Raw genomic sequence first — 22,828 nt, forward strand, 5'->3', positions numbered from 1 at the left:
TTTTTTTCAGTCACTTCCTTTCTTCTTCTTCTTCTTCTTTGATCAAACAGAGCAAACATAATATAGTTCATCATGAAACAAATTTTCTCTTTTAAATGTACTCTCCACCAAAGTATTTTCTCAAACTATCAAAGGTAGATTCATTGTTTTTCAGGCTTAGAGCGGGTAGGGTTTATGTAGTTCAAAGAATAAATAAAGGCTTATGAAGGCTCAAGGGGGTTGACTATGGAAACACATCATGTAATGATGGCATGATATTTAGGACGGCTGGGAAAGGTTTTTGGTTATGCCAAAGAAATGCCTAGATCATTTCTCTAATATTTGGTCTCAACTAGGATTTCGCCTCAAGGACCCATCAACGGATTCTAGAGCAAAGCAAAATCGAACTTCCATCTTTCAATTAATTCAACTTCTTCTCTTCATAAGCAAAATGGAATAAGAGAAAAATGACTATGTGCTCAATTATGTTCAAGGTCAAAGATTTAAACCAAAGTACCTACAAAACTCCACTTAACATAAAAGAAATTTTTAAAAATTTTTCTCAAAACCATCTTCAATCACAAATTTCAGAGTCATAGAAAATTAAATCTTACTCCAATGCATGCTTGGTAAGAGAATCAAACAACCCATCAACAACCCAAGACTTAGAAAACAAGAGGATCAAATGATTGTAGGAGTTTACACCCCCAAACTTAAACTAAACAATGTCCTCATTGTAATGCAAAGGTAAAAAGGATTGAAAAAATAAAAGGAACTTCCTTGATTTCATGATGAATCTTCCGTAGTTTAAAATTTTTTCAGCTCTTTATTCATGCTAAATAAATCTGCATCAAAAATCAAATTATTAAAACTAAATAAATAAAGATAATAAAATAAATGAAAGATAGATCTATGGGTTGCCTCCCATAAGCGCTTGTTTTAAAGTCTATAGCTAGATTTTTCAATCATCATCAATTAGGATCTCCAAGAGAAATAAATGCATAGTTCCTCTCCATCTGTTCTCCATAGTAGTGCTTCAATCTCTGACCATTAATTCTGAAAATATTCCCTATCTTGTCCTTCAAATCTACTGCTCCAAAAGGGAAAACTTCATGAATTGTATAAGGACCTGTCCATCTTGATTTTAACTTTCCTGGAAAGAGTTTGAGTTGTGAATTAAAGAGTAAAACTTGTTGTCCTTGTGCAAACTCTCGCCTAAGAATCTGTTTGTCATGCCACTTCTTCATCCTTTCTTTATAGATCTTTGCATTTTCATATGCATCATTTCGGAACTCTTCCATCTCATTCAATTGAAGAAGTCACTTTTCACCTGCTGCCTTCAAATCAAAGTTAAACTTTTTTACAGCCCAATAAGCTCTATGCTCCAACTCCACAGGAAGATGACATGCCTTTCCAAACACTAATCGATACGGAGACATCCCGATAGGTGTTTTTAAGGCTGTACGGTATGCCCACAAAACATCATCAAGCTTCTTCGCCCAATCCTTTCTATTGGTTTTGACTGTCTTTTCAAGGATGTTCTTGATTTCTTTATTTGAAATTTCAGCTTGGCCATTAGTTTGAGGATGGTAAGCAAGTGCTATCTTGTGCTTTACACCATATTTAGAAAGAAGATTATCAAACAACTTGTTGCAAAAGTGAGTCCCTTCATCACTAATAATAGCTCGTGGAGTGCCAAATCTTATGAATATATTCTTGTGCAGAAATGTGAGCACTACCTTTGCATCATTTGTTGTTGTAGCAATTGCTTCCACCCATTTTGACACATAGTCAACTGCTAATAAGATATAAGCAAAACCAAAAGAATGAGGAAAAGGCCCCATAAAATCTATTTCCCAAATATCAAACTCAACTTCTAAGATACCTTTCAGTGGTAACTCATGACGCCTTGAAATATTTCCCATACGTTGGCACCGATCACAAGTTTTCACCAAAGTGTAACTATCACGAAAAATAGAAGGCCAAAAGAACCCACTTTAAAGTACCTTAGCTGCTGTACGGGTGGCTCCAAAGTGTCCTCCATATGATGATGAATGGCAATGATGGAGGATGTCTTGCATCTCTTCTTCTGGCACACATCTTCTAATGATTTGATCAGGGCATCTTTTGAACAACAAAGGCTCATCTCAAAGATAATAATTCACATCATGCAAAAACTTCTTACGTTGATGGTAAGTAAGATCAGGTGGTAAAACTTTATAAGCTAAGTAGTTAACAATATCAGCATACCACGGAAGCTTGATCTCACATGCAAACAACTGCTTATCAGGGAATGCCTCTTGGACCACTGAATCTGTTTTTTCTTCCTCTTGCTCTAACCGAGAGAGATGGTCAGCCACTAAATTTTCACTTCTTTTCTTGTCTCGAATCTCCAAATCAAATTCTTGAAGAAGTAGGATCCAACGAATTAGCCTAGGCTTAGCATCCTTCTTGCCAAACAAATAGCGATGTGCTACATGATCAGTGAACACTATCACCTTTGTACCAATGAGGTAAGACCGAAATTTGTCACAAGCAAACACCACAGCAAGCATCTCCTTCTCAATTGTCTTATAATTCAATTGAGCTTCATTCAATGTCCGGCTTGCATAATAGATGGCTCTAAACAGCTTGTCTCGCCTTAGCCCCAACACTGCTCCAATTGCAAACTCACTTGCATCGCACATAATTTCGAAAGGTTGACTCCAATCAGGCACAATCACAATTGGTGCTGAAATTAGTTTCTCCTTGAGTGCATTAAAGGTCTGCAAACAAACAACATCAAAGTTAAATCCATAATTTTTCTCAAGAAGATTACATAAAGGTTTAGAGAGTTTAGAAAAGTTCTTGATAAATCTTCTATAAAATCTCACATGTCCCAGAAAACTTTTGATTCCCTTCACATTCTTTGGAAGTGGTAGTTTCTCTATGGTTGCAATTTTGGCTTGACCCACCTCAATTCCTTTAGATGACACTCTATGGCCAAGCACAATCCCTTCTTGAACCATGAAATGACACTTCTCCCAGTTCAGGACTATATTTTTATCTTCACATCTCTGCAAAACAAGAGCTAAGTTATGCAAACAATGATCAAAAGATGTACCAAAAACTGAAAAGTCATCCATGAAAACTTTCATTATATCTTCTACCATGTCAAAAAAGATAGTCATCATGCAACGTTGAAATGTCACAGGGGCGTTGCACAATTCAAATGGCATCCTCCTAAAAGCAAATGTTCCATAGAGGCATGTAAATGTAGTTTTCTCTTGATCTTCCGGAGTTATAACAATCTGATTATACCTCGAATAACCATCCAAAAAACAATAGTAGGAGTACCCAGCTAATCGATCCAACATTTGATCAATGAATGGCAGCGGAAAATGATCCTTCCTTATTGCTTTATTCAACTTGCGGTAATCCATGCATGCACGCCATCCCGTGACCGTTCTTGTAGGAATGAACTCATTATTATCATTTTTCACCACCGTCATTCTACCTTTCTTTGGTACAACTTGCACTGGACTTACCCATGAATTATCTGAAATAGCATATATAATTCCAGCATTAAGGAGTTTCAAAATTTCAGCTCTCACGACTTCCTTCATTGCTGGATTTAATCTTCTTTGGTACTCAATCGTTGGCTTGTAAAGCTCTTCCATTAAAATCTTGTGCATACAAATGGAGGGACTTATTCCTTTTATGTCAGAAATAGTCCATCCCAAGGCTGTTCTATACTCCCTCAACACACGCAGCAACTTTTCCTCTTCTTCGGGTGCGAGTGATGTATCAACAATTACTGAAAAGGTATCACTATCCCCCAAGAACTCATAGCGAAGATGCTTAGGCAATCGCTTCAACTCCGGAATTGTATTTTTCTACATCTTTTCTTTAGCATTTTCAGATTCACTCTTTGGTACTACCGGCTCTAACTTCCTCACTTCATTACTAAGTGATGTAACCTGCTGCAATGCTCCCAAAGCAAAAACATAGTGGAGAAATTCTTCACTAACAAAAAGCAAGTCAGATTCACAAACAGCAGAATTATTAAAATCAAAAGCATGAGATGAAGTGGTGATACATCGTTCTAGGTGATCGGATGGCATATCTTCTTGAAAGACCTCTTCTACACATTGCTTAATGACATCTACCCGAAAGCAAGTACTTGGATCTTCTGGAAATGTCATAACTTGGTAGATGTTGAACATAACCTCTTCCTTATTAACTCTCAATGTTAATTCACCCTTTTGAACATCAATCAAAACTCTTCTCGTAGCCAAGAAGGGTCGACCAAGAGTTAGTGGAACATTTTCATCTTCCTCCATATCTAACACCACAAAATCAGCAGGAAAAATAAATTTATCCACATTTACCAATACGTCTTCTATGATTCCACGTGGATACTTGATGGACCAAACCGCTAGTTACAAAGAAATTGTTGTATGCATATAGAAAGTGGCATAAGATTAATGCTAGCACCAAGATCATATAAAACCCTATCAAAAAATGAATTCTCAATAGTGCAAGGCAAAGTGAAACTTCCCGGATTTTTTAATTTTTTAGGCAATTTCTTTTGAAGAATGGCACTGCATTCTTCAGAAAGGTTCACTATTTCAAACTCCTCCAACCTTCTCTTCTTGGAAATGATGTCCTTCAGAAATTTGACATAATTTAGCATTTGTTCCAAGGCATCTGCAAAAGGAATATTTATGTAAATTTTCTTAAAAATATCTAAAAACTTAGAAAATTGCTTATCTAATTTTTGCTTTTGAAAACGCTGAGGGTAAGGAAGTGGAGGAGTGAGAATAGGAGAATTGTCAGGAAATGAAATTGCTGGAGGCATGTCGGTTTCATTGACAATCTCCTATTCTTCTACTTGATCCTTGCTTTGGCCATTGTTCGCAGTGGTAGGGGTGGATTTGCTCTCGTTTAATGGTGACCTCTCAATTTCCTTTCCACTCCTAAGTGTGATGACCTTGCATTGTTCCTTTGGATTCACTTCAGTGTTGTTAGGAAAAGTTCCTCTTTGTTGGGCATTAATAGTAGTGGCTAGTTGCCCAATTTGCACTTCAAGATTCTTCATAGTGGCTCCCATATTGTTACAATGAGTCTCAATATTGTCCAACCGTGAATCAGTCTTTTTGAACCTTGCATTGGTCTCCTGAACAAAGGAAACCATGGCATCCTCAAGTGACATCTTCTTCTCGCTTGGTTGGCTATCAAATCCTGGAGGAGGTTGAGGTTGCAACACATTCTTCGTATTTCCATATGAAAAATTCTCATGATTTCTAAGTCCTGGATGATAGTAATTTGGCATAGGATTACCACGATAGTTGTAGTTCCGATTGTTGACATATTGAACTTGTTCTTGACTCGCTTTATTAATTGGAACTGTTATACTTGTAGATGCAACATATTCTGTACTTTGTGGTATCCTTTGTGTTGTCAAAGCTGAAATCTGATGAGATAGAGTAGCTACTTGAGCTGAAAGGGCTGCTATCGGCTCCAAGTCATGAATTCCAGCAACCTTCTTAGCCAAAGTCCTCTCAGTTGGCCATTGATAGTTGTTTGAGGTCATTTCTTCCAAAATGGCAGTAGCACCCTCAGTTGTCTTCGACATCAAAGTTCCACCAGAAGCAGCATCAACTATAGTTCGAGTTTGCCCATTTAACCCATTATAGAACATCTAAACTTGCAACCAATCTGGTAATCCATGTTGTGGGCAACGTCGAACCAAGTCTTTATACCTCTCCCACACTTCATAGAGTGACTCAAAATCATTTTGCTTAAACTGGCCAATCTCACTCCTGAGTTGGGCTGTTTTTACAAGAGGGAAGAATTTAGCAAGAAACCTATCAGCCATGTCCTGCCAACTAATGATGCTTCCTGGTTGTAGAGATTGTAGCCAACCTCTAGCCTTGTCCCTCAAAGAAAAAGGAAACAATCTCAGTCTAATGGTGTCTTCAGTAACACCATTGATCTTCACAGTGTCGCAAATCTCCAAGAATATTGCCAAATGAATATTGGGATCATCCAGTGGCGATCCGCTGAATTGAGCCTGCTGCACCATGCTAATCAAAGCTGGTTTGAGCTCAAAATTGTTGGCATTAATTGTCTGGCGCATTATGCTCGAGTAATTTCCATTCACAACTGGTCGTACATAGTCCTTCAAGGTGCGTGGTAGTGCCTCACGTTCTTCTTCAGCCATGATTAGTGTCTTATTTCTTCTTCGTGATCTAAGAGTTCTTTCAATCTCTGGATCAAAAGGAATAATATCACGAGATTTAGCACGGCGCATCCAACGTAAAAAACACACCTAGAGAACAAAGATAAAATAAAATTCTAAATTAAAACCAAGATTACTTTATATCGATATTGACAAAAATAATAAGAATAAACCAATCCCCGGTAACGGCGCCAAAAACTTGATCGGTGCAAAACTGCAAGTGCACAGTATCGTAGTTTTATAATAAAGTGGTAAAAAGATAATCGTCCTCAGGGATTGGTACCTTACTTTCGCCAAATACCAAAATTATACTAATCTCGATTTTATCTAGAGGAATCACTAAGATTTTTGTAGTTGCAAATTAAACTAAGATCAATTCAAAGAGTAATACGCAAATGAAATAAAACTGACGTTCGAAAATCAAATTAATGGGAAAGGAAACTTCTAGGAAATCGATTTCACATAATTCTTCACTATGCTTTTCTCATCCAGCTAATTTAATTTAATTCTTTTTGTTCATTAGCAAATTTCTAATTCATCCAACAGCCTCTTTCGATAATCAATTGGAAATTATTCTTGTTCATCAATTCCCACAAGAATATGCAAATTAATAAAGTAAGAAAGTAATAAGATCAATGATTTAAATACTACATAGATTCATACAAGTTTTTCGATCTCTATATTCACCTATGCTGAAATATTCAAGATCTACCCTATGATTCCCTCTTTCGATAGCAAATCACAAGATTAAATATCATCTAATCAATGGCCAGTTAATTAGAAATAATAAACTCAGAATAAATCAGATAAACAAAGACAGAATTGTCTTAAATTAGCATAGACAATCAAGCATAGTTCGGAACTAGGTTACATCGTTTTCTTAGAATAAATAAAATTTAGCTCATACTAGAAATGGAATTCAACATAAACGAATTCACCATAATTGTTCTGAGAATATTTGAAGAAAATAAACGCTGAAAAATACTCCTCGCAGCCGCAACTCGTCTTCAAAAACTCAAGGAATTGATTCAATGTTTTTCTCCCGTCTGTGCTCGTGTATGATTCCAACGTACGTGCAATATATGGAATTCCCTCTCCAAAACAGATGAATTGAATCCTTCTATCTGTGTTTTTCTATCTCAAAAAGTGTTCTCCAATCAAAAAGTACAGTCATAAAGTGAAAAATCACTTTTATATGGTGTGACAGCGGAAAACCCTCAATCTGTCAAAATACGATGTTCGCTCGAGCGGGGTGTCGAGCGCACATCGAGCGTTCGACTCTGCTTGATTTCGCTCGAGCGTCCTATCGAGCGCACATCGAGCGTTTGACTATATCTGATTTCGCTAGAGCGGCCAATGTCTCCACTCGAGCGATCTTTGTTTTCTCGCAACCCACTCGAGCTCACTGTCGAGCGGAAGTCGAGCGTTTGAATCTGCCTGAATTAGCTCGAGCGGCCAAAAGCCTCTGCTCAAGCGATCTTGTAAAATCTGCAATACGAAATTTTGCAAGTCATCATGTACACCAACAAAGAAATTAACAGAAACCTACGTTATTATATATTGAGAATAGATTGTTAAGAAGCCTAGTGCACGTTTAAATTTAGAGGTGGCAAAATCTACTATAAGGAAAGAGTCCATCATAACATGCCTCAACGTGTTTGCACATATATAATTTATTATCCAAAATATTCACAACATAACAGCCCTAGTAATGGTTGTAATGGAGCGTTGGATTCCCTACTTACATTTGTACAAGTCAAACACTTGGTCTATAAAGAAATTTTATAAAACTAAACTTACAAATTAATGTAACTTAACGTAATATGTTAGATTCTAAAATAAATCTGAAATCTCATATTGAGACACATCAATAAAATGAAATAAAAATATTATACTTTATTCAACTCAAGAGAGCTCGGTGCTAAGAATACAGATTCAAGCATGCTGAAATTGAACATAAACAAACTGTACATGATTTCTTAAACAACCAAATGAACTAAACTTCAAACAGCAAACGGATAGAACCTTTAAACACTAAAAATAAAGAAATTGAACATAATATATGAAAACCTATCCCGGACCCTATTGAAGCTACTTCTTGCTTTCTGCAAAACCTTGCCACCTCAAGCAACCTACTTATTCCTCCTGCTCAAAATTCCCTGGGCTTGTGTTGTGTCGAGAACTGGGAGTTGAGCAACACTTGTGGGCAACCATGAGAAAGATCAATTTACAAATAATTTCTCTATACATCGTCTTTCAAATGGTGGGGTGGAAAAATTGAGGTCAGCTATGTCATTACTGTGTGTTTGCTACTGTCTTGGTGCAGCTTGGGAAGATCATGATGCCTCTTGGTAAGATCATCCCGGATCACAGGGCTAGCAGCAGGGCCTTTTTCTTCTCTTATAAGATATTTGTCAACCTGGGCAGCGGTTTGTCGGCCTTCAGATATTGCCCATACCACCAAGGACTGGCCACGCCGGCAATCACCAGCCGCAAAGACCCCACCCACATTGGTTGAGAAACGGCCATACTCGGCCTTGAAGTTTGATCGATTGTCTCGCTCCAATCCCAACTTTTCTGCTACTATCTGAAAAAGCAAAGAGCAGAATACCACTGAGCAACTGTGCTTAAAACACATCCAAATCCAGTTCTAAATATCAGCCCAAGATAACTTGGAACAACATTTCCTTGATTCTTATCTAATATTACTAGCCAAAACTTGCTTGTCCTCAAAGACTTTTACTCCAGGAAAGGAACTCAACTTGGTCACTTGTTTCATTCTACAGAGGAATTGTAAGGGTATAGCAAAGTAAAGAAACTAACCGACTCAGGGCCAAGGAATCCCATGGCTAGCAGGACAAGGTCAGCCTCGATAGTCTCCTCAGAGCCCTCAACTTCCTTGAATTGAAACTTTCCACTAGCATCCTTCTCCCAGTGGACACGTACAACTTCAACTCCTTTAACTGCACCATTCTCATCTCCCACAAACCGCTTGGTCAATACCTCATAAGATCTTGGGTCTTGTCCAAACTTGGAAGCAGCTTCCTGATGACCATAGTCTACACGGAATATAAGAGGCCACTGCAATCACAAAATAAAAGGACTAATTACACGAGCATCAACAAGTACAATTACCTCATTGTCTGCCTTCTTTGTATTTACACTAAAAACTGAATATCTCAACATATATTATAATACTTTCAAATAGTCATTATTTCATTTGATAATCATGCTATCGCTCTTGTATATGTCCCAAACTAGGCTGTGCCTACTATGATCAATAAAATTCTTACTTATTGATAACAAAAAATTAGGTCATTATCTCGTTCAAAATTCATTGACAGTGATGTAAACAATATGCACATAACTGAGATGGTTGAGCAAATATTAATGATGAGAGGACCATCAACAAATTAGATTTCTAGAAGCAAAGCAAGAAATAAGCATATCACAGTTAATGGTTGCAATCAGTATTAACAGAAACTAAAAGAAAAAATTATCTGCCTTGACACGTGCCATAAACTAAACATTGGGAAAAAAGAAGTCAAAACCTGTGGCCAAGGGTTGCCTGGTGCCCTGGTTTGTGGTGGTTCAGGTTGAAGCTCTAAGTTTATGATGCTACTACAGCCATGCCGAATAGATGTCCCTATGCAATCTGTGCCAGTGTCACCTCCACCAATGACCACTACTTTCTTTCCCATGGCAGAAATGTAATTGCCATCCTGTAAATTGCTGTCAAGCAAGCTTTTGGTGTTTGCATGAAGAAACTCCATTGCAAAATGGACTCCTGATAGCTCCCGTCCTGGTACAGGAAGGTCCCTGCATAGAAAATAACTAGAAACTCTGAGCATGTTCTACAGTTTAGCTAAACAAAACTTAGTGATTATGCCCTACAAGAATACAAATCAACAATCTCTATCTTTCCACCTACTATGAATTACCTTGGTTTTGTGGCTCCAACAGCCAACACAACAGCATCATTTTCCTCTCGAAAACGTTCAAGAGAGTACAACGGATCAGTTCCAACATTAGCATTAACCAAAAAATTGACACCTTCTTCAGCCATAAGGTTCACTCGCCGTTGAATTATATCCACTTTGTCAGCCTTCATATTCGGAACACCATACATCATAAGACCTCCAATTCTGTCAGCGCGTTCATACACCGTCACTGTGTGACCCATTCTGTTTAGCTGATCTGCAGCAGCTAAGCCAGCTGGTCCACTTCCAACAACAGCCACTCTTTTCCTGCACAGTCATACACATTGAATTATTTTCATGTGGTGGAAGTAAGGCACCCATCCATACAGAATCTCTATCCAAAAAGTTGACCATTCTGACTGGCTAATACAATAAAAACTATCTGTCAGCATACGATTTAATCAAGGAGAAATCATTTCAAAGAGCACCAGTCAAGGAAAAAGAATCTCCTCACTTAACAAGATAGAAAACTTGAAAGAAAATACCACTTCTTGTCAATAGATTTCCAGAAGGCATACCTAGTTCTCTTGAGAGGAGGTCGTGGTACCATCCATCCCTCCTCAAATGCCTTGTCTATAATCGCACACTCAATGCTCTTGATAGATACAGGATTCTCAATAATGCCCAGTACACAAGAACCTTCACAAGGTGCTGGACACACTCGGCCAGTAAACTCAGGGAAATTATTTGTCTCAAGGAGCCGGTCTAATGCTTCACGCCATCGATTTTGGTACACTAACTCATTGAATTCAGGTATTTTGTTTCCAAGAGGACATCCGGAATTCTCCTACAAATGAAAAGGGAGCTTAAAGTGATCAATAAGTATATGCTAAACTTTTTTTTTTATTGGCACCGGATGTGCGGGAACAACATCCCAACTGGATGTCCGGGAACAATGTCCCAACTAATTCCGATGGTGCACAGCCCTTGACAAGCAGTTTCTCGCAAGTGCACCTCAGGTAATTCAAGGGAAAAATCTCCCAGTCCGATGAACCTTAGAGATTGTTTGCACCCAAGGGGATTTGAACCTTAGACATAGGTGGAGCATACCCCAAGCCCAAGGCCTTTACCACTTGAGCCAATCCCTAGAGGTTATATGCGAAGCTTTAAATAGATGTACAAAACAGTCGCATATAGTTCCAAACTGGGAAAATTACCTGATGGCAGAAAGGAGTACCACAATCCATGCAACGTGCAGACTGAGTTTTGAGAAGTGCGCCAGGTTTTGATTGCTCCATAACTTCCTTCCAGTCATTCATCCGGATCTTGGGATCCCTGTATTGAACACCCTCACGATCATAAGAAATAAAACCTCGATGTTTAATAGCATCAGTAACGCATGCAGGCCTCTTCAATGGTTCAGCCTCTTCTGCCTTCTACATAATATATACACAAAAATCGCATCAAACAAATGAAATAAACATCGAATAAAATCATTACCAGTAAACAGCAAAGCAGTATCCCAGTGAACTCCAGAGCCCTCCCCCTACTTCCCACCACCCCACAAAATAGTGGGACAAAGAAGTGTGAAATGAAAGCTTAAAAATTCACAAGTTCCGAAAAGGTTCTAGCAGGTTCAAGAAATATCATTCTTTTGAGGTGAACCAGAAAACTAAACCAACCAATAAAAAGCGGCCGAAATGCTGAAGTACAAGAGAAGACTCATTTAAAGTTAGTTCATTTTGAGGACTAAAACTATCCACTTATTTAAGCTTAGTTCCTTTTGACCTCATCAAAATCATGAATAAAAAAACCAAACCTTTATTTGTTCTGAATAACATTATTAAATCAACAGTACGAAAGACGATTTATGGTCCGGCTAACTATAAATTTCTTATGTACATGTATGTTACTACGTAAAAAAAATCCTTACATCCATGCACGTATGAGAGCGAGGGGGGAAGGGAGCAGGTAAAAATCCTAGTAAAAGTTCATGGTAATTACAATCAAAAGAGCATTACCTGATTAGAATTCCCATTTAAAGATGCAGCTGCTAACTTTTTTAGCTCTTCAAAAGCATCTTTTTTTATTAGTTCAGCCTCATATTTTTCCTCAGCTTCTTTACCAGCACCTTCCACAGCCTCCTTGGAGGCTTCCTCTGCTTTCATGTTTGCAAGAGCCTGTTTATACTCCCTTGGGAAAACCTTAATGAATTTAGGGAGAAGATTCTCAAAGTTAGCAAGTACTTCTCTCGCTAGCTGGCTGTTTGTGTGACGTTGGTGTTGCTGAACCATCATTCTAACAGTCATGATATCCTCCTCTTCAAGTTGATCAAGATCCACAAGCTCAGGATTGCATCGAGAATGGAATTTTCCATCCACATCAAGAATGTAAGCAATGCCACCACTCATACCAGCAGCAAAATTCCTACCAGTTCTTCCAAGCACAACAACAGTACCACCAGTCATATACTCGCATCCATGATCGCCTACACCTTCCACAACTGCCTTGGCCCCTGAATTACGTACACAGAATCTTTCTGCTGCCATCCCATTGAAATATGCCTCTCCACTTGTTGCCCCATAGAGAGCCACATTACCTATTACAATGTTTTCTTTGGGATCAAACATGCTTTCATTTGGAGGATAAACTACAATCTTGCCACCAGATAATCCTTTACCAACATAGTCATTGCTGTCACCTTCAAGCTCAAGCGTGATTCCAGGGCAGAGGAATGCTCCAAGGCTCTGACCTGCACTTCCAGTGAATTTGATATGGATGGTATCTGCAGGAAGCCCCGCCATTTGATAGCGTTTAGTCACTTCATGGCTAAGCATTGTTCCAACAGCACGGTTCACATTGTAGATTGGATTTTCAATGTAAACAGGAAGACCCTTTTCTAATGCAGCTTTGGACATTGGAATAAGTTTTTGGTCCAAAGCCATGTCCAAGCCATGATCCTGTTTCTGGATACAGTACTGTGCCGCTTCAGGCCGAAGCTCAGCTGCAGGTCTAAGTAAAAGAGATAGATCAATATTCTCCAGCTTCTCATTGTTCTTAATCACTTCTTTATCAACTTCAAGCATATCTGAACGGCCAACCATCTCATTTACAGTTCGAAACCCTAACTGTGACATAATTTCCCTCATTTCCTCTGCTACCATGAAGAAAAAGTTAATAACATGTTCCGGTTCTCCAGCAAACTTTCCTCTAAGTACTGGATCTTGAGTGGCAATGCCAACAGGACAGGTATTTTTGTGGCACTTCCGCATCATGATGCAACCAAGTGTAATGAGAGGTGCTGTGCTGAAGCCAAATTCTTCTGCACCAAGAAGAGCGGCTATGGCCACATCTCTTCCCGTTTTCAGCTGCCCATCTGTCTGGAGAACTGTTCGACCGCGAAGGTCATTAGCAACCAATGTCTGGTGAGTCTCAGCCAAACCAAGTTCCCACGGGAGCCCAGCATTCTTGATTCCCGTCCATCTAGAGGCCCCTGTACCTCCATCATGACCTGAGATCAAGACATGGTCGGCATGCCCCTTCACTACTCCACTAGCAACTACTCCCACACCAGCTTCAGATACCAACTTCACACTAATTCGAGCCGTTGGGTTGGAGTTCTATAAATCAAAAGGGTAGGTATCAGATTGCCCACAAGTCAATTATTGAACAAAGAGTACTCAAATTTCAAACCCCATTTGCCTCCTAGAAAGCATAGCCAAGCATTACTCAGACAAAATGAAGGGGAAAGGCAAGAAAATTTCTACAAAGAAGCAACTTATAAGTCCTTCCAGGAGAGCAGGGAGAGGGGATACACCTGATGTAGCCTGTTATGGCCTTCAACTAGACATGAAGTTTGGCTCATTACAAACCAATCTAATGAGTGCAAAAACAGCTAGACATACCTTAAGATCATGAATTAATTGGGCGAGGTCTTCAATTGAATATATATCATGATGGGGTGGTGGACTAATCAGTCCCACCCCAGCGGTAGAATTCCTGGTGACCGCAATTTCTCCTACGACCTTGTGACCTGGAAGTTCACCTCCTTCACCAGGCTTTGCCCCCTGCAAATTGATTTAGACAAAGTTCAAGCAATATTAATTACAGAGACTTAATAAAATCAGCCTATACTCAACTTCAACAAATGCCAAAATTCAGTATCATTTAAAGATGTGAACGCATCTACAGGTGCTTTACAGACAGCAGCATCTGCCATGAATGTCGATTCATAAACAAGAGGAACCTCTGTTCCAATTGAAATATAGAGCTGTTTATAATTCTATCAGATTAAAACAATAGTAAATCCGATGGCAGTGCACCAGTGCACCAGGGAAAGGGCCAAATTTGGACCGTCCTAGTGCTGGCCACTTGTTCATATAAACAATGGAATTCCAATTGTAAAATATCAAACAGGTACCTGAGCCATTTTTATTTGTAATTCATCAGCATTGGTAAGATAATAAATTGAAACTCCAAATCTTCCACTCGCAACCTGCTTAATTGCACTTCTTTTTGGGTTCATGGAACCATCTGAAAGAGGTTCCATACGAGATGGCTGCTCACCTCCCTCGCCTGCAGCAAAAATCAAAGCAAGAATCAATCAGTTGAATATATCATTAGGATAGGCAATAGACAACCTTTCATCTTTAGCTAATTGAATTTTAAAAAAGTGAATCCCAATCATAAGCTAGAATTTAGTATTTTTTTTTTCAGAAAGAAAATAAGAAAATTCATGCATAAGATATTCTGATAGTTAAATAAAGAAAATTCTTGATAAGACTCTTAACATGTAAGCAATGCAAAAATAAATCATTCCACAACCTGATTCAATCATCACAAAAATTTATGGTATTTAGCAAACCTTGACAGGACACTCATCAACAAAAGTGCCTTAGTTACAAATAAAACCATGTGGAAGTTATACAGGGTGAAGAAACAAACCTGTATTCGACTTTCCTCCAATTCTATTCATAGCAATAGCCAGGATTATGTGAGCCTCCTCTGATATGGATCCATAACTCATGGCCCCAGTACAGAACCGTTTGACAATCTCGCTGGCAGGTTCCACTTCATTCAAAGGGACTTTCACCTTTGCCTCTTTAAATTTTAATAACCCCCGCAAATTGCAGGCTTTATTCAATTTATGGATAAGCTTGGAGTACTCTTTGTAGGCAGCAACACTGTTGGTTCGGGCAGCCTCTTGTAGCTTTGCTATTGCAAGGGGATCATTGAGGTGAATCTCACCACCTTTCCTCCAATGATAATCACCTGGGTTAGGCAGTGCTACAGCTTCCGCACTTTTGGGAGGAAAGCACCGAGAGGGAAATGCCAACTCATGCAGATGAAGTGTATCACAAGCAAGCATCTCAAATGTTGCACCCTCAACTCTACTTGGAGTGCCTGCAAAGCACCTCTCTGTCACTTCTGACGAAAGACCGAGAGCTTCAAATATCTGAGCACCCTTGTAAGAGGCCAAAGTTGATATCCCCATCTTAGCAAGAACCTTCATCATTCCATAGTTGCTTGCTTTGAAGTACCTCCTAACCAGCTCTTCCTTTGAGTGGAATTCACCACTTGATTTTGTTGGGATCTTTCCATCAACTTGCAATCTCCAAATGGTTTCGATAGCCAAGTATGGGCATATAGCATCTGCACCAAACCCAACAAGCGTACAGAAGTGGTGCACTTCACGTGGCTCAGCACTTTCAACTATCAACCCAACTCGAGTGCGCTCAAGTTTCTTAACAAGATGTTGATGGACGGCACCAACAGCCAAGAGGGAGCTTATCGCAACGCGATTAGGTGAGAAAGCTATTCAGTCAGGAAAAATAAATAAATCAGAACAAGGTTTTCTATTAAGTATCTGTTGAATGCAGCATCCTGTTAACTTGAGCAATCAAATGAACAAATAAAAAATAGAAAATGTGATACCTCTATCAGAAATCACAAGTAAGGTATAACCCTCTTTAATCGCATCATGTGCTTCAGCACAAATCCTATCCAAGGTCTCCTCCAGTCCATTCCTACCTCGTTCTTTCGAATAAGTTATGTCCAGAACCTTGCTTTGCCAACCTCTATAATTCATCTTTTTTATTGCTTCCATTTCTTCAACGGATAAGAGAGGATCTTTTAGTGTGAGTCGATGACACTGTTCTTCAGTGGTTTCCGTCAGGTCTCCTTCTGGACCAATCATGCACTCCATTGAGGTGACTATCTTCTCCCGAATGGGATCGATTGGAGGGTTCGTCACCTGAGCAAACATTTGCTTGAAGTATTCAAAAGTGAGCTTTTCTCTGTTAGACATTACAGCTAAGGGAGTATCATTTCCCATTGATCCAAGGGGCTCTACACCATCTTTTGCCATGGGAAGCAACAACATTTCCAAGGCTTCAACAGTGTAACTGCATAGGGAAGCCAGAAATTGAAAAAATGAAGTCCTTTTTAAGCGCAAAAAATGAAAATAAAAGATGCAGCAGCATATGCAGGACAAGGATTTACACACCCAAAAGCTTTTAATGGAGCCAATATACCATGAATTCCCATGCTTTCCAAGCCATCATCATCTCCAGATGCCTAAAGTTACAAAGTACACAAACCCAAATGAGAATTTTCCACAAAGGAAACTCAAGGAGAACAGTCATAAAGTACTAACCGGAATTACACTCACAACTGGATTGACTTTTTGAAATTCCTGAACAGATTCAACTATGTCTTTGAGTTCAATTTTTTGCCTTTTAAGCCACTCGCTATAAGGCCTTTCCAGTGAGTATTGCTGCTTCAAGGCTTCATCATCAACAACAATATGGTTTTCAAAATCCACCAAAAGCATCATGCCAGGGTTTAGTCTCCCTTTCCTACACACGTCTTCAGGTGGAATGTCTACTACACCAACTTCACTGGCCATTATAACTCGTCCACTGTGGGTGACGTAGAAACGACCAGGTCGCAGCCCGTTGCGATCCAATGTTGCTCCCAGATAGCGGCCATCAGTAACTGCAAATGATTTACACAAATAAAAATCTAGAAAATTAGATGAAATATGAAGCAAACTCTTGGAGTTGGTGTAAAAACTTTTACACTATTTACATGTTATAAGAGCTGGGCCGTCCCATGGCTCCATCAGAGCAGAGAAGTATTCATATAATGCCTTTCGATGAGGATCCATATTCTCGTCATTTTGCCATGCTTCAGGAATCATCATCATGATAGCTTCAGGGAGACTTCTGCCAGCTCGAACTAGAAGCTCAAGGACACCATCAAAAGCTCCTAATAGAGGAAAAATCATAAAAAGCATGTCAGTATATGATAAGATAATCTGTGTAAACTTATCATGCCTGTCACCATTTAAATTTATATAACTCCATATTTATACATGCAAGATACAAGCTAATACTTCACCTGAATCAGATGAACTGGCATCTACAATGGGTAGAAGCTTCTTTAACTCATTCTTTGAGAGACCAAGCTCCTCACACTTTAACAGACCCTCACGTGCCTTCATCCTAAGTACAATGTAAAATAGGTCAGCATTACATTTTCATCGTTCTTTTCAACAACAAAAAATGAAGAAAATCAGCTGACCATAAACTATCAACAGTCAACAATACAACTTTTTAATTCTTTCACACGTTTTAGAAATTTTTTGAATTGATAGAAAGCACAAGCAGGTGGTTGGCAAGTAGGAAAGTGGAGACATGTTTAGACCAAGGTTATGGGGTCATAAACAAACTTGACTTCAATAGCAAGTGGATTCTCAAAGTGATCTTATTTATTACTTGCAACGACACTGATCCCCCCACCCCGCCCTGCTAATGCTTCTTGTCCTCACCACTGCAACAGTATAAAATAAATTTTCTTTAAAGACAATGCAACAATATAAATCACTTTTAGGACCAGAAGTCTTTCTTATCTTCCGGATGTCGCATGCCTGAACAAGAAGCCATTAATTGAGCAGCATGAATAGCTATTATATCTTAAAAACTCACTTATCATTTATATTTCTCAACAAGCAAGCAGATTCAGATAAAAAAAACTGGGTTTTCTTAAAGATTATTTATTAATTTACTTCAAGAACAAATATCTTGCATCCAATCAATGTAAACTTTCAATGACATCACCAACCTTGACCAGGCTACCTGGTGACAAGCATGGCAAAAATGAATAAGCAAATAAGCTTTCTGAGAGATGACATTATCATTAATAACTTATGCCATAAACAAGCATTCTTGAAAAGAAATTAAGAAATAGTATCTAAATCAAGGGCTGCTAGTACTTCTTTTTTTATAAGTATGGTGCCCATAGTATATCAATCACATCAAACTGATTGAACAAGACTCGCACTTAAGAACATAACGAACTCTTTCTCCACATCATACCAGTTTACGTTGCCCCTAAGTGTGTTGATTTCTCCATTGTGGCCCAAGATACGCATAGGTTGAGCACGATCCCAACTAGGAAATGTATTTGTTGAGAACCGAGAGTGTATCTGCACCATAAATAAAAAAAAGTCGAGATTTTCAGGGGCAATCCCATCCGCCATATCCACAAAAGAAATTGATTTGGAAACAGCATGAAATTCTATTCAGGCACTCAGATTGCATGACACTATAATGCTTGGATACCCTAAGCTAGTTTAACCAACACAATTTCCATCCCACAATTCAATTGAAATTTTCATCCCCAACAACTGATCACAAGGAACACTGCACTGTGTTTCTGCAAGCATGAATATCTTGATAATGAAGCTTTCTAACCAACTCACCTAATGTGTCTAATCCAGCATCCAAACTCAAAAAGTAATCAAGGGAGTGGAAGACCTTAAGAGATCATGCAAACCTCAATACCTCAGAAGTCATTCCTCAACCTTGCACCTCTTCAGTTACCGGTTGTTCCCATGCTATTTGTTGGAGTGTATAGTTAGCAGATGGAGAAAAGAAGTGGATGGATAATATATTTACCAGGGCCATGTAGCTTGTAAACCTTTCATTGCCAATGTCCGCATAATAATAATCCTTCAACTGATCTGGCCTTAACTGACCTTTGTAAACAATGGTCCTGAAAAAAACAGGGAAAGATACAACAATCTGGTTGCAAAAAGCAAAGAACCTAGATTATATGCTACCTAGATTCTATGGAAATTGGAAAATAATAGAGCTTTCAAAAAGCCCACCTTGAGGAAAGGGAACAGATATAGAAATCCTTAGCACCACCATGTTCAAGGTTTAGTGCAGCTCGTATAGCAACCATTGAAACCCTCCTCAATATGTACATCTGTGAAGAAAGCAATGGGAGAATGCTATTTTAGGGTGCTTATGGTAAGAGCAGATGGGACATTTTGAATAATGTTTTTTAATACATCCTATATTGGGTTTTGTGGAAGTGGATACTTAAAGAGTGTTGTTTAAATATAATTTTTTTCAAATAGTTTTTTTTTTTTTTTTGGTTATTATAAAAGTTAGTTTTGATTTTGGTGTTTTACTTTCATTGAAATCTAGGTAAATGTTCGAATGAAATGTTGAAATAGAAATTTTTTTGAGATTGATGATGTTTGAATTGAAGTTGGAAATTTTTTTGAAAAAAGTTTTGAAAAGTGTAAACCAAGAATGGGTTAATGTTCCAACATTAACAAGAAGGAATAAACTAAACCACAAATAATCAAATCCCTGCTTCTTCCATTTATTAAGATATTTTATTAGTTTGACTGTTAGAATCATTGAATCATACAAATATTTTTTAACATATTAATTTCTCTAAGTTTTCTACTTGGAGACATGCTTTGTTCGAAAAAATGATTAACAAGCAAGACTATGATTTGATTTAGAAAACCTCATCCTAGCAATACTGCAAAATAAGCATGCTTTCCCATTTTATTAAACCTAACCGACTTGAAGAATATAAGATACGGCACCCGACCTGCTGCTCCAAATCAACATGTGACCCGTGAATGGGGGTAAGGAACACTTGCTCGACCACAGGTTCTGTCTGCAATGCAGACTTCCCCAATTTTCTGTTATCTGTTGGCACAGGTCGCCATCCAAGTACAGTATGCCCAAGAGACTCCGCAACCTTCAACACAAGAAAAGGTTTTCTCTTCAATAATTTCCATCGAAACGGAAGAACATAGAAGAAACACGCATGAGAAGAAGAGAAGTAGTAAAGGAAACTCAATCCAAATAAAGCAAAATTTCCGAAATCAAAAATCACCTTTGTAAATACATTTTTGCTTTTTTCTCTTCGACTCTCAGATTTGGGCAAAAAGAACATGCCAACGGCATATTCCTTCGGTGGTGGAAGCTCGAACCCATGATCCTTGGCAACCTGGAAAAATGCACCCCAAGAACGATTAATAAAGAATTTTCTATCCCAACTACGAATGTAAGAATAGTATTAGGAAAAAAACCGAACTCAACTAAGGTAGACCAGTTTATTAATTACGAATCACAGATATACTCAAAAGACAGAACCACAGGTATATGAGGTACTTCGATTTGATCATCCAGAAATATGATAAATATTCCTCGAGGCTAATTTGTCCCCCAGGCTCCATATGAGGGATTATGTTCCCTCATAAAAAAATATAAAATTTAAGGGGAAAAATTACTCTCGTCGATAAGATAGTATTTCAAGGATTTTAACAAAAAGGGAAAAAACTCCATTATTGGTGGAAAATAATTCCAGTGCCATTTAAAGCAGAATAACGATAGTCTTCCCACCATTTTACTACTCTTCTATTTATTTTTTTTTTACTGAATAATTAAGAAATAAAATTATATATTATTTAAATTTTTTTAATAATTAAAGATGTTAAAAAAATATTTAAAATAAAATAATGAAAAAAATATATATACTAAGAGTAGTAAAGATATGCTAAGGTGATTGTAAGCCCTATCATTACCCTTCAACGAACCAAAAAAAAAACCTGTCAAAGTAAACAGAAACCAGCAAAGGGAACCGAAAAAGAAAAAAACTTTAAAAAAACAAAAAACCTCTTGATAGAACTCGTGAGGAAGGCCGACAAGAATTCCGGCCCCGTCGCCAGTGTTGGTTTCACAGCCACAAGCACCTCTGTGTGACATTCGTACTAACATCTCCACACCATCCGTAACCTACGAAAAAGAAAACACAACAATAACACGAACCTCAGAACACAAATTCACCGTCACCCACAAATCCAGAATATTCAACCTAAATACCGATACCCAATGAAACACACATACACGCAAAGAAGGATCACAAAAACAACTTCAAAATCTCCTAAAACACAATTCATAGAAATCACATGCAAAAAATCTAAATACAAAGAGAGACCACAGACAAACCTAACTACATGCAAACATACAGACATAAAATTCATTGCTAAAAGCACAGTAAGTGTACAGTTTCGCATCCCCCTCCATCAAAACGTGAATACATGCATAATACAAATTATATCCTTACTGTTTTGCGGCTACTTTCGCCTGATAACTCCGCGACGAAACCGACCCCACACGAGTCCTTATCGAACGACGGGTCATACAGCCCGAGCGGCTTCTCCGGAACAGCGGATAACGCCGAGCGGACGACGAACGTGAGCTTTGGCGACCTTCCGGGCCCGTCCGACCGCCAAAGTTGAACCCTTTCCAACCCGGGCGCCCGCAATCGCGTCCCGAGGAATCTCTTGTCTGTCACATTCACCAACTTCTTCGCCGCAATGCATCGCGTATTAAACCGGGTAGTCGGAACTCTCGGAGCTACATTGAGTTTCGGTTGTTGGTTTGAGGGCTTGTTAAGTAAGGGCAGAGCACAGAATGAACCGGTCCGGAGCTGGAGAAAGGAGCCCGAGCTCGTCGACATTTACGAAAATTCACCGAGAATTCAACAACGGTTGGGTTCCCGAATCTACGGTACTAAGAGTATAAAATTAAATGACTCGTATAGAGATTTGAGTTCTTTTAGGTTAATAAACTCGGATATAGTATTAGCCGATACGTAATGAAACTCAAAATTCAAATAAAAATGTCTGACGCGGATTAACCCACAAACCCGCGAGAAACATAAGGAACTAGGAAGTTGGAGATTTTCACACCGCTATAATCAGTTTTTTCGTAACGAGAAATTCACATATCTAAATGTTCCAACTTCCTTCTCCACAAAATAATAACGGCGGCTTCTTGTTCCAGCTCCGTGAATGATTCCAGCGAAAAGTAAATAAAAATCCGACTGATTCGGAGAGACTGCAGAGGTGTTTTTGTTTAAATCATACAAGAAATCAAAACAAAATCTTTATATGTTGTTCCTTTTTACAAGTTGGCAAACGAGAATCCCCCTGTCAGGTGCCAGAGATTTTCGAGTTTGGAGGAAGAGCCAAACCCAACCAACCGCCGGTTTCTGCGGAAAATAAACAAAAATAGAAAATGCAAGAGAGGGAAAAAAAATGTACAGAACGAGATACAGAGAGAGAGAGAGAGAGAGCGCGAAAGGGGAGAGAAAAAGCGAGAGGAGACGTGGATTTTATAGACTTCGAAGACAGAAGGGTAGGGACCAGTCCGCACGTCTCTAGATGTGTAATTACAGTATTACCCCAGTCCGACTCCAGCATTTTTATCTTAATTTATTTTATACAAACATATATATATATTTAAGAGTTTTATTACATATAAATAAATAGTATATTAATTTATATATTAATATTAATTTTTTTATATTTAAAATTTAATTTAATATT

The 22,828-nt window shown here is 38.5% G+C and overlaps 1 protein-coding gene and 1 non-coding gene across 7 annotated transcripts; one reads left to right on the top strand and one right to left on the bottom strand.

Annotated features, from left to right (window-relative positions):
• Positions 1–5,684: 5,684 nt before the first annotated feature.
• LOC122314532 lies at positions 5,685–5,791 on the top strand. Its single transcript, XR_006243753.1, has one exon. It is a non-coding gene; the product is annotated as a small nucleolar RNA R71 (small nucleolar RNA).
• Positions 5,792–8,073: 2,282 nt separating this feature from the next.
• LOC122312965 (glutamate synthase [NADH], amyloplastic-like) lies at positions 8,074–22,578 on the bottom strand. Of its 6 annotated transcripts, none has more exons than XM_043127647.1 (22): positions 21,562–22,578; positions 21,111–21,230; positions 20,329–20,442; positions 20,038–20,190; positions 19,295–19,395; positions 19,083–19,179; positions 18,501–18,610; positions 17,524–17,627; positions 17,212–17,391; positions 16,793–17,118; positions 16,628–16,698; positions 16,057–16,526; positions 15,067–15,936; positions 14,543–14,697; positions 14,028–14,189; positions 12,144–13,742; positions 11,340–11,558; positions 10,701–10,969; positions 10,144–10,449; positions 9,754–10,021; positions 9,026–9,283; positions 8,074–8,789 (listed from the first exon to the last, which is right to left on the bottom strand). In XM_043127647.1, exons 1-22 carry the CDS (start codon positions 21,955–21,957, stop codon positions 8,490–8,492), a joined length of 6,648 nt encoding a protein of 2,215 aa, XP_042983581.1. In that variant the 5' UTR covers positions 21,958–22,578; the 3' UTR covers positions 8,074–8,489. The 6 variants fall into 6 exon arrangements, with proteins under 6 accessions (XP_042983581.1, XP_042983580.1, XP_042983579.1 ...); XM_043127646.1 differs by having other exon boundaries at positions 11,340–11,555; positions 16,778–17,118; XM_043127645.1 differs by having other exon boundaries at positions 16,778–17,118.
• Between the last annotated feature and the right edge of the window lie 250 nt (positions 22,579–22,828).

Source organism: Carya illinoinensis, chromosome 6 (assembly GCF_018687715.1).
Source record: "Carya illinoinensis cultivar Pawnee chromosome 6, C.illinoinensisPawnee_v1, whole genome shotgun sequence".
NCBI classification, from domain to species: Eukaryota; Viridiplantae; Streptophyta; class Magnoliopsida; order Fagales; family Juglandaceae; genus Carya; species Carya illinoinensis.